Consider the following 15,491-nt stretch of genomic DNA (forward strand, 5'->3'; position numbering starts at 1 on the left):
GGAAGTGATGAACTTATGGCCTACACTGATAGTGATTATGCTGGTGATTTGGATGATAGGAAAAGTACAACAGGAAATGTCTTTCTTTTGGTGTCATGATCGTGGTGCTCTAAGAAACAACCAATTATAAGTCTGTCTACCACAGAGGCAGAATTCATCACAGCGGCATCATGTTCCTGTCAAGCCATTTGGTTAAAGAGGTTGCTGGTGACACTTAATCAGACTAAGCAAGAGTCCATAACTATCAAGTGTGATAGTAGTTCATCAATCAAGTTATCAAGAAATCCAGTAATGCATGGGCGTAGCAAGCATATAGATGTTCGGTTCCATTTTCTTCGAGAGCTTGTACAAGCTGGAGTAATAGAATTGATTCACTGCAACACTTCAAAACAAATTGCTGATGTGATGACAAAGCCCCTCAAGCTGGATGCCTTTCTGAAGCTGCGTGCAATGCTCGGAGTTTGTGTCGAGAACACAACATAAACTAAATTCTCTTATTTACGATGATGAAATACGCCAGTAAAAAAATTAAAATAAAATATTGCATGGAATAAAATTAATTATAGATATTGTATAATTTACTTAAAATATAGATTAATAAAATATCGACCTTCTTGTAATTTAGTTTACCTATTTTTTTTATAAAAATTTAATTTTTTATGTTTTCATAATGACTATGGCTTTATCGTTTGAATTATTGAAAGGCGAGTGAGATCATTTTTAAAGTAATTGCAATATTTTTTTATGAAATGTCATTCATGAGCATTGTTGGCAAATCTTTAAAGTTTAAATAGAGGGTATAAAGGTATAAATGAATGACAAATGAATGGAACCTACTTGTATTAGGGGTTGTATTTAATTAGAGTATAAAATACATTGCCACCCCTTCATGCACATCATTTATTTCCTTTGGATCCTAATCTATAAGTGCAGAAGAGTAAATTTACCACGGGTTTCCCTACTTGCTCGCCTTTCAAGTCAGATGAAGAATTCCTCACGTAACGGTGGACTACTAGAGGAATATGTATTTTATAAGTACTCAATAATTATGCTAGAAATCTCCTTAAACTTTGTTTTCCATTCTCCATTCCCATTCATTAGTCCTTGAATATTGTTCCTTCTTTGTCTTTACATCATATGATCATAAAAACTTAATATTTTTATCCCCCACTTTAACCATGTAATCTCTGCCTTCTAAGCCCAATAAATATCCTCATTTCAGACTTCCTGAGTGATTTCTTTGTCACGACCCGATCTGTGGACCTATGACCGGCACTAGAGAATGGGTAGGTATAAGGCCACTGAATCCCGTAGTAAGCCTGATCACTCACTAACTTTATCACATCTCATCTAATATCACTGATGTCACAATTTCTTAACCATTAAATTCTATATATTTAATTCGGCTTGCCAGAAGAATTAGGCGAGACCTGAAACTACATAAAATTACAACTGATAAGTTTATTACTTCTACTGTGGAGAATCTAAAATTTTACAAGTGAAACATACCAAATCAAATACATCACCCGATGATGAAGGAGTTGGGTTGCTAGATAAGAGCCGCGGGAGAACTAACAATCACAGATATGAAAAACAGTAGAATTAAGACTTTTAATCTCGAAAGTGAGTTAAAATCATATATCTAAAAATATTTCAACACTTCCATAACACATTTATTTAATTTGAAATAAATAATAAGTCATGCAAAAATATACATGTCATGCCATACTTTTAAAAAAAATATGACTTTCACATACTATGGGACAGAGTACCTCAGCAGAACCCTAATCTCAACATTAACATATCGACTCTCTCATTCTAACAGAACTGGCGCCCAGAGAGCAAAGCTCGACCAGGGTCCTTAAATCCAGTTCAGTCACTTAATTATCAGTAACACTCTTAGCCTTTCGGTTATCTTACTCCAATAAGACTGGTGCCCAGAGTGCGAAGCTCGACCAGGGTCCTTAACTCTAGTCTGGTCACTTAAGTTTCCAAATAAGTTGGCGCCTATAGAGCAATGCTCGACCAGGGACCTTTCCTCCGGCAAACACACTCTACTAAGCCCAAAGAGCAATGCTCGGCCAAGGTAAGTCCTAAATTTACCTTTTTACCCCTTTGCTATCGGTCTCAGATTCATATCGGTGTACTTATCAAATAGCATGTACTACAGCCGTCCCATCCCGAGTCAACACGAAACAATAAAATCATAATGCAGAAATGAAACTTATATAAATACCGATTAAAATATTAAATCATGTAATCATAACTATTTCGTAAAATCTCAATATAACACATGTAAACAGACATATGACTTTAACTCACAACTTTAACAACCTCCTAGCTCTGCTCCGATGCCTCGGGTGGAGCGAGCCGAACTGACGGATTATCTAATCACGAAAAACAATTCATCAATAGCATTGAAAAATTTGACAATTAACCCTAGGTGTAGATTCCTAGGACTGACTGTCTAAAAATCTTGACTCGGGTAAATTCTACCGAAAATTCGGCAGAACCATCCCTAAAATACGGACATTTACCCCCGTAAAACGGGTCTAGGACCTGCTAAAAAATACTTCAAATATTCAACAATTTATTTTAACGGGAGTCGGGTCCCCAAGACTTCACTATTTTTTTTGACTCCGTCACACATCACAAATCACGGCTAAAGGCAGACAATCCGACAAACAATTATTTTAACTCACAATATTTCTAATGCTCAACACAATTCAATAACACATAATTTACCAAAGAATTCTAAAATCAACAGGCCAGAGAATTACTGAAACGCTTGATCGCTCGGTCGAGTTGCCTCTTGCCGCCGGAGTCGGATCGACGATCCGAACGCACCAATGGACTCAAAGCAATGCGCTAATGACGATCCCTGCTTCTGATCTTCTGATCCGAACCCTGATCATCCGGAGAGATTTACAGATGATCACGGTTGTCGATTTTCAAACGGAGTCTGATCGCTACGAAACCGGTGCCATTGGGAAGCTTGAGCTGAGGAGAATCCGGATATGCCATCCGATCATCCATTCCTTATGAGAGCTCGCCGGAAAAGCTAGAAAACACAGTTGCCAATACCTCACCGGAACTCCCTCCTCCGGCCACCAAAACCGACGTCGCCACTCCCAAAAGGAAACCCTTAACTCACCGGTCAAAACAAGATCGATCCTGCAGCCATTGGACGCTGAAAAAGCCCAGAATGGTGGCAAGAAAGCCATTGCCGCTTCCTTGCGCTCTCTCGTCGATCGCCGCACGCCCCGACGGCCTGCCCCGGATGCTGCCCCCTTCTCTTCCTCCTTCTCTGTCGCCGATTTCTCCTTCCTCTTCTTCTTCTTCTTCTTCTTCTTCTTCTTCTTCTTCTTTCTTTTCTTTCTTTTTCCTTCCATATCGACTTTTGGTCCCTAAACTTTTCTTCTTTACCATTTAGTCCCTCAACTTCTTAATTACTAATAATTTCATCATGCAAAATTTCTAATTAACCCTTAAACTTTTCTTTAGCTTTTGAATTAAGCCCATAACTATTTAATTTGGGCCAAATTAGAATTATTAAAAATATATAATTACATATTTACCCTTGCTTTTAAATGTAAAATTCCAAAAAGCCCTTATCGACATATTTAATTACAAAAATACCAAACATACAAATTTTCATTAAAACCCCATATTAATAAAATTATACTTTTAATCCTTATTCCAAAATAAATTTCTAATTTAGTCCTAACACACAATTAATTTAATTAATCAATTTGCTAAATATTTTTCAATTAAAATTAACACCATTTGCTAATTAAAATTTATCATTCCCGGATAATTCTTTTATAAAAATATTATTTACTAATTCTTCCATAACTCTGAAATATAGAATTTAATTTTTATATATATTCATTTGGGGAAAAAATTTGAATAACCAGAAATTATAATTTATTTCTCAAAGAATTTACTTAATTAATTTCTTAAAAATCAATTGGATATAGAAAATAACTCCCTTATTTGTCTAGCATTAAAATTCCATTTAAATCAATCCAATTTAAACCAAATAAAAATAAAATAAAATTAATTTAAATAAAAACTCATCTATTAATTATTATTAAAAGAGAAATTCTGGGTATTACATTCTCCCTCCTTAACAAAAATTTGTCCTCCAATTTTAAAAGAAAACGGGGGTTCACACTAAGACTGAAATTAATGAGAATATGAATCTCTCATCTCCAGCTCGGCTTCTTGGGTACTTTTCTCGGCAGAAATATTCAACCACAAGACCCATCGACAAAACTCTTGAGCAAAACTGGCGAACCTGAGAATCCGCGATCCTGACTTACGGCTCCTCGGAAGTCAAATCTTCACTTACTTCCATACACTGAGGTTGCAACACAAACGAAAGATTGAAGATACACTTTCTCAACACAAACCTACGAAATACTAGATTGACCTGCGAGAAAGTTTGGCGACAAGTTCAACTTGCATGCCGCCTCACCAATCCTGCTGATAACTCCAAGGGTTCCACACAATAAGGGCTAACTTGCATTCCTTACAAAACCACATCACTTCTTGCACATGAGACGCTTTAGGATTACATACTCTCTAATACAAATCTTCACGTGCTCCCACTTCGGGCGTGCACCACTCCTATGCTTTTTGAAAGCTGTCTTCAGCCGCTTGCGAGAAAAAGAATCTTCTCTGAAATATCTGGACCAACTCGGGTCCCGCAAAAAATCCACTCGCCAAAATTCCTTCCTAATGACGTGTCCCTTGCACTACAGAATATCTTTGACATCCATATCACATTATCCACACCACATCATCTATCCGGTTGCGATAACCGATACAAAACCAAGCCATTTTGACATAAAATTTCTCTTCGACTATAATCCAAAAGTCTCCTCTATAATCCAACATGGGGCCTACTGCGCCACAGATTCATTCTCACAGCAACTCAGCTTGTCATCCAGAGAATCCTAAGCTAACACAATTTACTTTGAAAGATTTACTTATTTATTTACTTTATAATCATCATTGATAAAAATTATTATTATCTTGAAAAATACTTTTATAAAATCATAAAATCTCTAGCCATTTTCTTCATATAAAATTTTATAATATCACGCACCAAGGTGATGATGCCCCCTATCACCAACGGTTGCAATGCATGATGTATGATGCATGCTCTAAAAATGAGTTATTGAATTGTGCATGCCTAACAATGAAATGCCGTAATGAATTCTTTCAGGACTGGGCGCAATATTGTATTTTAAAATACTTTGTTCTACATAAAAAAATAAATAGTATTCGCTTAAGTTCCTCTGGATTTTGAGCGTCCGAAAATACTCCTACCACCATTCTTAAGCTTCTTACAATCACCATATATGCTCTAACTTCTGCTCGACTTTCCACACACTAACTTCGATGCTACTTATTAAGGCGATGCCTGATGTGATGACGAGGCAGTTCATGACACGACTGCAACTATGCTCTGCACTAATTCTAGCGGTGCTGCCCAATATCAAAACAACAATCGAAGCGTCCAAGGGCGGTCTGCACACTCGAAGAAAACGGTACGAGTCTACCGTGCTTTTAATTTTTGCTATCGCTACAACACTCATCCTCAACATAGCATCAAAGACAAGCTCACAAGAAAGAATGATAGACTCTCTAACAGTGAAAGCTGAGACAATAGAGTCAATGTAAACAAGCAAGACAGACTTGATCCTAGCTCCGCAGTACCAAAAATCTTAACCTAGATCGAAGGAAATCTAAACCTAAGCTCTGAAATCAACTTTGTCACGACCCGATATGTAGGCCCGTGATCGGCACTAGAAAATGGGTAGGTGTAAGGCTACCGAATCCGTAGTAAGCCTGACCACTCACTAACTTAATTACATCTCATCTAATATCATTGATGTCACAATTTCTTAATCATTAAATTCTACATATTTAATTCGGTCTGCCAGAAGAATTAGGCGAGACCCGAAACTACATAAAATTACAATTAATAAGTCTATTACTTCTACTGCGAAGACTCTAAAATTTTACAAGTGAAATATACCAAATCAAATACATCACCCGATGATGAAGGAGTCGGGTTACTATATAAGAGCCGTAGAAGGACTAACAATCACATATATGAAAAACAGTAGAATTGAGACTGTCAGTCTCGAGAGTGAGTTAAAATCATATATCCAAAAACATTTACAACACTTCCATAACACATTTATTTAATTTGAAATAAATAATAAGTCATACAAAAATATACGTGTCATGCCATACCTTTTAAAAAAATATGACTTTCACATACTACGAGGCGGAGTACCTCAGCAGAACCCTAATCTCAACACTAACATCTCGACTCTCTCATTCTAACAGAACTGGCGCCCAGAGAGCAAAGCTCGACCAAGGTCCTTAAATCCAGTTCAGTCACTTAATTATCAGTAACACTCTTAGCCTTTCGATTCTCTTACTCCAATAAGACTGGTGCCCAGAGTGCGAAGCTCGACCAGGGTCCTTAACTCTAGTCTGGTCACTTAAGTTTCCAAATAAGCTGGCGCCTAGAGAGCAATGCTCGACCAGGGACCTTTCCTCCGGCAAACACACTCTACTAAGCCCAAAGAGCAATGCTCGGCCAAGGCAAGTCCTAAATTTACCTTTTTACCCCTTTCCTATAGGCCTTAGATTCATATCAATGTACTCATCAAATAGCATGTACTACAACCGTCTCATCCCGAGTCAACACGAAACAATAAAATCATAATGCAGAAAATGAAACTTATATAAATACCGATTAAAATAATTGATTAAAATATTAAATCATGTAATCAGAACTATTTCGTAAAATCTTAACATACACATGTAAACAAACATATGACTTTAACTCACAGCTTTGACGACCTCCTAGCTCTGCTCCGATGCCTCGGGTGGAGCGAGCTGAACTGGCGGATTATCTAATCACGAAAAATAATTAATTAATAACATTGAAACATTTGACAATTAACCATAGGTCTAGATTCCTAGGACTGACTGTCTAAAAATCTCGACTCGGGTAAATTCTCCCAAAAATTCGGCAGAACCTTCCCTAAAATACGAACATTTACCCCCCACAAAACGGGTCCAGGATCTGCCAGAAAACACTTCAAATATTCAACAATTTATTTTAACAGGATTTGGGTCCCCAAGACTTCACTATTTTTTCCAACTCCGCCACATATCACAAATCACGACTAAAGACAGACAGTCCGACAAACAATTATTTTAACTCACAATATTTCTAATGCTCAACACAATTCAATAACACATAATTTACCAAAGAATTCTAAAATCAACGGGCCAGAGAATTACTGAGACGCTTGATCGCTCGGCCGACTCGTCTCTAGCCGCCGAAGTCCGATCGACGATCCGAACGCACCAACGGACTCGAAATGGTGTGCTATGGCGATTCCCGCTTCCGATCTTCCGATTCAACCCCCGATCATCCGGAGAGATTTATGGATGATATCGATCGTCGATTTTCAAACGGAGTCCGATCGCCACGAAACTGGTGCTTTTGGGAAGCTTGAGCTGAGGAGAGTCCGGATATGTCTTCCGATCATCCATCCCTCGCCGGAGCTCGCCGAAAAAACCAGAAAATGGGGCTGCCAACACCTCGCCGGAACTTCCTCCTCCGGTCATAAAAGCCGACGATGCCACTTCCAAAAGGAAGCCTTCAACTCACCAGTCAAAACAAGACCGGTCCTACCGCCATTAGACGCCGGAAACGCCCGGAACAACAGCAAGAAAGTCGCTGCCGCTTCCTCGCACTTTCTTGCCGATCATACCCCCTTCTCTTCCTCCTTCTCTCTCCTCGATTTCTCCTTCCTCTTCTTCTTCTTCTTCTTTCTTTTCTTTCTTTTTCTTTCCATATCGATTTTTGGTCCCTGAACTTTTGTTCTTTACCATTTAGTCCCTCAACTTTTTAATTACTAACAATTTCGTCCTGTAAAATTTTCAATTAATCTTAAGTTTTTCTTTAGCTTTTCAATTAAACCCATAACTATTTAATTTGGGCCAAATTAGAATTATTAAAATATATAAATATATATTTACCCTTACTTTTAAATATAAAATTACCAAAAAGCCCTTGCCGACATATTTAATTGCAAAAATACCAACCATATAAATTTTTATTAAAATCCCATATTAATAAAATTATATTTTTAATCCTTATTCCAAAATAAATTTTCAATTTAGTCCTAACACACAATTAATTTAATTAATCAATTTGCTAAATATTTTTTCTAATTAAAATTAACATCATTTGCAAATTAAAATTTATCATTCCCCGATAATTCTTTTATAAAAATATTATTTACTAATTCTTTCATAACTCTCAAATATAGAATTTAATTTATATATGTATTCATTTGGGGGAAAAATTTGAATAACCAAAAATTATAATTTATTTCTCAAAGAATTTACTTAATTAATTTCTTAAAAATTAAATTAATTGGATATAGAAAATGACTCCCTTATTTGTCTAGCATTAAAATTCCATTTAAATCATTCCAATTTAAACCAAATAAAAATAAAATAACATTAATTTAAATAAAAAATCATCTATTAATTATTTTTAATATTATCATTATTAAAAGAAAAATTCTGAGTATTACATTCTCTAAGGGTCTTAAGATTGTAGTGGATGATCCTTTCAAGTTTTAGACCCATCTGCATTGGCTTGGGTAGCAAGAGGATCTCATTTTTATAGGTTGAAAGAAGCTTGACTATTTAGGTTAATGAGGAGGTCTATCTTGAGAGAAAGATTATAGGCTTTAGGTTTTGGGAAAGTTAAAGTGGATAAGAGGGTATTACTAGGATATTGCCTCGGTTTTGGTCCTTTTTTGTCTGCTCTTTATATCCCTTGATAGCCGTTATAAAATTTAATTTAGCATCCATTTCTAGCTCTACAACTTTAGCCTTTCCTTTGAGTTTTACACTATTTCCTTTCTTGGCTATAAAACCTTTAATTTATGCACATTTATCTTCTTTTTCCCTAATACCCGCCACCTGATTCAGACTATCTTCCTCGGTTTTCCCCCTGTTTTCTTAGCTCTTATGTCATTATTCATTGGACAAAGCACAGTTGATCCCCATTGTAACTCACCGTTAGCTTAAAGGATTCCGCCGATTGGCTACCATTCTCACTAGGAGTTTTAAATCTATGGGCCAAACTTTTTTAATCCATGATTAATAAGAGCTTGCTTTGACATATAATATTTTTTCGTGTGCCCTAAGAGACCGCATTTGAAATATAGATTAGGCAACCATTTACTAAGGAGGTGTTGGCAACTTTTGCTATTCACACTAACAAGGCACCAAGAGTATATGGGATGACGAGAAGGTTTTCTTAGGCCCAATAGGAGTTGATAAAGGAATATATTATTATGGGTGTACATGAATTCGGTCAAAATGGTAGGATGTTGAAAGGCTTAAACCATATGATGATCACGTTTATTCAAAAGTTAGAAGCTCTAAGTGCATGGCGAACTTAAGGCCTATCAGTTTATGCCCGATGTTGTTTAAAATTAAAGGTACTTTCAGATAGATTGTAAAAAGTTATACCAAAAATTATAGGCAAGGAGCAAAGTGCCTTCCTAAAGAGACGTAGCATTACTAATATCTTGGTGAAGTGATGCACTACTTGAAGACAAGAAGACCGTGCTGAAAATGGGAGATGGCAACCAAACTCAACATGAACAATGCATATGAACGAGTAGAGTGGGGTTATCTAAAAAAAGTGATATATATAATGGGGTTTTGTCCAAAATGGGCGTCTTAGGTTGTTGAATGTATGTCCTCGGCTTCTTTTTCTTTAAATATCAATGGTAGTAAGTGCAGTTTCTTTAGTCCTTTTAAGGGGTTACACCAAGGTTCTTTCACCTTATTTGTTTTTGTTATGTATGAAAGGTTAATATAATCATATCTTAGGAGTAAAGAGGAATGGAGAAATCATAGGAATCAAAATAGCACGCCAATGACCTTTGATTACATACTTGCTTTTTGTAGATGATGCACTACTATTTGGTCGGCTAATCAAGAGGAGGTAGTGACCATAAAGTGAATTCTGGATGACTACTACACCATAAGTTGCCAACAAATAAACTACAGGAAGTCATAAGTTTTCTTCAACAAAAACTACGCTTAGAAGACTCAAAGGAATATGGCTAATATTTTCGGCATCCAACATATTGGCTATCAAGACAAATATATAGGATACCCTCGATCATAAATAAATAAAAAACCTAGAATTTCAAGAAAATAGAAGAGAAGATTCAGAGGAAACTTACTGGATGGAAGGAGTAACTTCTTTTTCAAGGAAGGAAGGAGGTATTGCTAAAGGCAATAGCTATAACGGTTCTTATTTATAGCATGTCTTGCTTCAAACTTCCAAAAACATTATATAAAAAGATTAATAAAATGATCTCTTACTTCTGATGAGGTCAAGAAAAGGAGGAAAAAGAATTCATTAGGTGGCTTAGGGAGACATGTGCAAAAAAGAAAGGTGAAAGTGCATTAGGGTTTCGCAACCTCGAATGTTTAATCTCGCATTATTAGCAAAATAGTATTGGAAACTGCTAACATAACCTAGCTCCTTCTCTCAAGAAACTATAAAGAAAAGTATTTCTCTGCTAGTAGTTTTGTTGATGCAAGGCTCACTCAATTTCATCATGGGCTTAGAAAAGTTTGCTCAAAGGAAAAAAATGTTAGATAAAGCAGTACGTTGGCAAGTGAAGAATGAGTATTCCATAGACATATAGAAAGATCTGTGGTTATCGAGAGAATCGAACTTCAAGATCACGTCCCAAAAACCTACAAACTGTCTGATGAGAAAAGTTTAGCACCTCTTCTTCCCTAACACCACTAGATGGGATGAAGGCATGATGCCTTGGTTCGTAACCTTTTTTAACCTAGAGAAAGCAAAAGTAGTCCTCAACATCCCTACTAGTGCTACTAATTGCAATGAAAAATTGGTATGGCAGTTCTCACGAGGTAGGAGTTATAAGTTAAATCTAGATATCAGGTGGCTTAGTCCCTAACTTCTGATCAAGACTCCAGATGGTCAGATCTTATTGGGAGCCTAACACAGGCTAGTGTCTGGAAAGGGCTGTGGAAGTTAAAACTCCCAGGGAAAATCCTTATATTTTCATGGAGGATGTTGATTAAGGATCTCCCAATAGGAAAAAAATCGAAATGTTCAATTAAAGGACTTAATAAGAGCTGTAAGTTTTATAGGCAAGAGGAAACATCCCTCCATTTGTTCTTTCAATGTGAAAAGATGCGTGCTGTATGATGAGAGTCCTCCTTTAGTTTAAGAATATATTATCTTTGTTTGGATAATGTATATGAAGTCTAAAATATACTAGTGTCAAACCTGAGCAATGCTATCCAGAATGATGGATCCCCCAATCTACAATTAGCCATGATTTTCATGTGGCAAATACGAAAGTGTAGGAATGAGAAAATGTATTGGAATGAAGAAGTGGAAATTAGGGAGGTGCTTGATTGAGTGCATGGCTTATGGATTGAAACAGCTGGAGAAGAAAGGTGCTAGCAGGACATGGATGTCTTAAATGGATCAAACGAGCACTCTAAGAAATAGTCAATGCCTTCTGCAGGTTGGGTGAAGATTCCTTTTGATGAAAAGTTTTTGGCTAAGGGAAAAAGGAGAGCTATTGGAATACTGGCAAATGACCAACATGGGACAATCACCCACTAGAAGGGTTAAATGAATAAACTCGGTTTATGACCCAGGGGTTCTGAAAGGCTGGGCACTTACGGAAGCGGTTCAAGAAGTGATTAAGAAAGGCTTCAACCATGTTATTTTTCAAAGGAGATGCAAAGAGTATTATAAATGGAGAAGATGGTAAGGTGTTGTTGGCTATGACAGTGCAAACTTTGGTTATAGACCGAGTTTATTTTTTGATTAATCGAGAAGTCTTGGTTAAAAAGCTAATTTTCTTAGGTAATCGAACTAATAGTTAATTGAATATTTGATTTAGTTTTTTTTTTCAAAAAATAATAAACCGAGACTAAACAGTCGTTTTTTTTATGAGCAATCAGATTGTGCTCATCCATACTTAACTCGATCGAGTTCTATTTTTTATATTTAAGCTTAATCCTATTATATTATTATAATATTTGAGCTCACCTCAACCCACTATATTATTATTATATACTTAATAAACCTTATTAACCTCCAATTCTAGTGAATAAACTCGAAAAAAAACTTAAATTTAAAATTCATTCTACTTGAGATATACACGTACTGCCAACTTAAATCTGCGAAAGGACAAAACTGTCAGGTGCTCAAAGTTTAGTGGTAGTATTTTTGAAAAATACAGGGACTAAAGTGTTAAACGCTCTAGACTTTAGGATAGTCGATGTAATTGTCTCATATTTTATTTGAATTGGCCCAAACTTCGTCGTTTTACAGCCCTAAGAGGTTTTATAATTTACAGAATACAGAGACCTATGCTCTTGCTCTTCGTCTCCTCTTTCCCCTCGCTTCTGGCCTTGCCCCACTTGTACGGACGACACTAACGGTAGCTTAGCGCCGGAATTTGAGCTGGGTTTCTTATTTTCTGTATCTGGTTCTTTATAGTTCTTCGGAACAAATAAAATACATAAACCAAATTGTAAAGTAAAGCGAAAGATGGGAAAGATAAGTTATAAGAGGTTAAAAGGCAGCCAAAACCTCCGTCAAAGACTAGTTTTATCGACTCTCTCTGCCACTCCTCTTCTTATCGAAGACATTCGTGCCGACGACACGCTGCCAGGCCTCCGCTCCCACGAGGTCTCCTTCCTCCGTCTACTTGAGAGAATTTCTGATGACTGCCACATTGAAATTAATGAAACTGGTAATATGTCATCAGATGCCTACTTTTTGCTGCTACTTTTTCTTTTTGGTCTTTTTGATTTTATTAAATTTATGTATATGCGGGCAGGTACCAAGTTTAAATACAAGCCTGGGATTGTAATGGGTGGAAAACATCATGTTCATGACTGTGGTGTTAGTCGTTCAGTTGGGTATTTCTTGGAACCCCTGATTGTTCTTGCTTTGTTTGCTAAGAAACCCCTTGAGATAAGACTCAGAGGTAATTACTTCTTTTCTTCTTTTTTTTCTCCTTCTTAATTAAGAGCCGATGATTTCACCTGACAATGACTTGATTATGTAATTTTTTTTTTGTACGTAGTGTTTGGAAAGTCTAAAAATGCAAGAATTTAATTCAGTTGAAATCTGTTTTAGTCAATTTCTCACGTTGGGAAAAGTGACGGTTGTTAAAATTCAGTTCTTTCTTTGAAGAATAAACAACACATCTTGAATGAAATGAAATCATGTCCCAAATTACCTGATTTTACAAGAATTTTTAATTCAATTGAATTGAAACAAGGCAAATGTAAAAAGAACTAGGCAACTGAGAACTACTTTTTTCAATCAAGAAGTTATGGTAATGCATGTTAATATTTTATATTTTGGTTTCAGGGATAACAAATGATTCTAAGGATCCATGTGTTGACACTTTTCGCTCTACTACCTTATCTATGTTGAAGCGATTTGGAGTTCCTTCAGAAGGATTAGGGTTGAAAATAGAGAGTCGTGGATCTCCACCTCATGGTGGTGGCGAAGTTGTTTTATCAGTTCCTATTGTTCAAAGTCTACAGGCAGTCACCTGGACTGATGAGGGAATGATTAAGAGGATCAGAGGGGTTACTTACTCGACTAGAGTGTCCTCTCAGTTTGAAAATACTATGATACATGCTGCCCGCGGAATCTTTAATCATTTGCTTCCTGATGTTCACATTTTTACTGATCATAAAGCTGGTCCACAGGCTGGAAAGTATGCTTTCTTTTACAAAATGTTTATTTATTTACTTGCTTTTATTTTTTTAAGCATAGTTGAAAACTGTGACATGCTTTTTAGCATGATAAACTTTTAAAGTTGATGCTGATATTATGACAGTTCACCTGGTTACGGGATTTCCTTGGTTGCTGAAACTACTTCTGGTTGCTTCCTCTCTGCTGATACTGCGATTTCTTATGCACGAGGGGATGATATAGGAGAGATGGAAGATGAAAAGAAGGATTTGATGCCTCCAGAAGATGTTGGTGAGCAGATTGCTTCAGTTCTGCTTGAAGAGGTTGAGCAGGGTGGAGTTGTAGATTCGACCCACCAGGTCTGTTATTTTTTCTCTAGATTATTCTTGTCCATGGTAGTGAGGTTGGTAATTTGTAGAGCAGTTTTTTCTTTTTTCTTTCTTTGGCTGCTTAATCCTGAACTCTTGTCATATGAATATTGAATTGTGTGAATTTTATATTTGCAGTAGTTTAAGGATTATTAATGATTAAATATTATCAAAAACTACTCTAGTAGCAACTTCTATATCTTTAATTATGAAGAACTGTATGCCTCAGCAAAAAAGAGGGCGTAGGAAAGGTTGGGAACTGATTTATTTTGCTGATAAGAAGAGTACAAAGTGAAATGCCTTGTGTTGATTGTGGATTTCTAATAATATATTATTTTACACTTCCAGTCTACCATCTTACAGTCGGTGCTTTTAAATTTTCCTTGTAGGCGTTATTATTTCTTCTCTGTGCATTATGTCCGCAAGATGTATCAAAGATTCGTGTCGGGAAGCTCTCACCCTACGGAATTGAAACTCTCAGAAGTATCAGAGATTTTCTGGGGGTTAAGTTTGTTATCAAGCCAGATCCATCAACCGGGACAGTTATACTCAAATGTGTGGGATGTGGTTTGAAGAATCTTTCTAGGAAGAGCTCATAATGACAATCAGTAACAATATGAAATGAATGGCAGAGAATGGGGTTGTTCATTTTTTCCAAATTCTTGTCAAAGGGCTCAATGCAGAGGTGAACACTTGCAGCTTCATGCAATCGGTCAACTTCAAATTTTGATATTGCGGCAACCTTTGATCACATAGAGGTGATTTATATTGTTAAGACCTTATATTTCATAGATCAGTTCTATAACCTTATTGTTGGTAGATCAGTTCAATTTTTAGGGACAAGCCATTTGAGACTGTATACATATCCTGCTAAGTCACTCGATGTAAACCTGGTTGTCCAGTGAGAAATTCTGAGATTTAGTTGTCAAAGGAAACAAGAAACATGTTGAGATGCTTGCTTGATTTGCCTGTGCAATATTTGTTGGCTGTTGGCGTTTGCAGTTCCTTTACTTGATACGATTTGAGTGTGGAACAGTTTGCATATATCTTATGTTTGTGATTACTCAACCTTGATGCTTTACAAAAAGCAAAAATTTGACGAAAATTTTCTGGGACAAGATACCGTTCTGTGAAAGATTATCTACCTATGTACTGATATATTCATAAATACCTTGAGCATTAAGAGGGAGGTTTATAATTCAGTGATTAATATCCAGTCCTTGCAAATTTTAGAAGTTATATTTTTTAAGATAATTATTAAACTAGTCGTTTATTCT

General features: G+C 36.3%; 1 protein-coding gene across 1 annotated transcript; it reads left to right on the plus strand.

Moving 5' to 3' along the window:
• Window positions 1–12,480: 12,480 nt before the first annotated feature.
• Window positions 12,481–15,177, plus strand: LOC8266425 (probable RNA 3'-terminal phosphate cyclase-like protein). The gene is made up of 5 exons (XM_002534105.4): window positions 12,481–12,887; window positions 12,975–13,124; window positions 13,514–13,868; window positions 13,992–14,205; window positions 14,604–15,177. The coding sequence occupies exons 1-5, from the start codon at window positions 12,683–12,685 to the stop codon at window positions 14,811–14,813; spliced, it is 1,134 nt and encodes a 377-aa protein (XP_002534151.2). The 5' UTR covers window positions 12,481–12,682; the 3' UTR covers window positions 14,814–15,177.
• Window positions 15,178–15,491: the final 314 nt, after the last annotated feature.

Source organism: Ricinus communis, chromosome 8 (assembly GCF_019578655.1).
Source record: "Ricinus communis isolate WT05 ecotype wild-type chromosome 8, ASM1957865v1, whole genome shotgun sequence".
NCBI classification, from domain to species: Eukaryota; Viridiplantae; Streptophyta; class Magnoliopsida; order Malpighiales; family Euphorbiaceae; genus Ricinus; species Ricinus communis.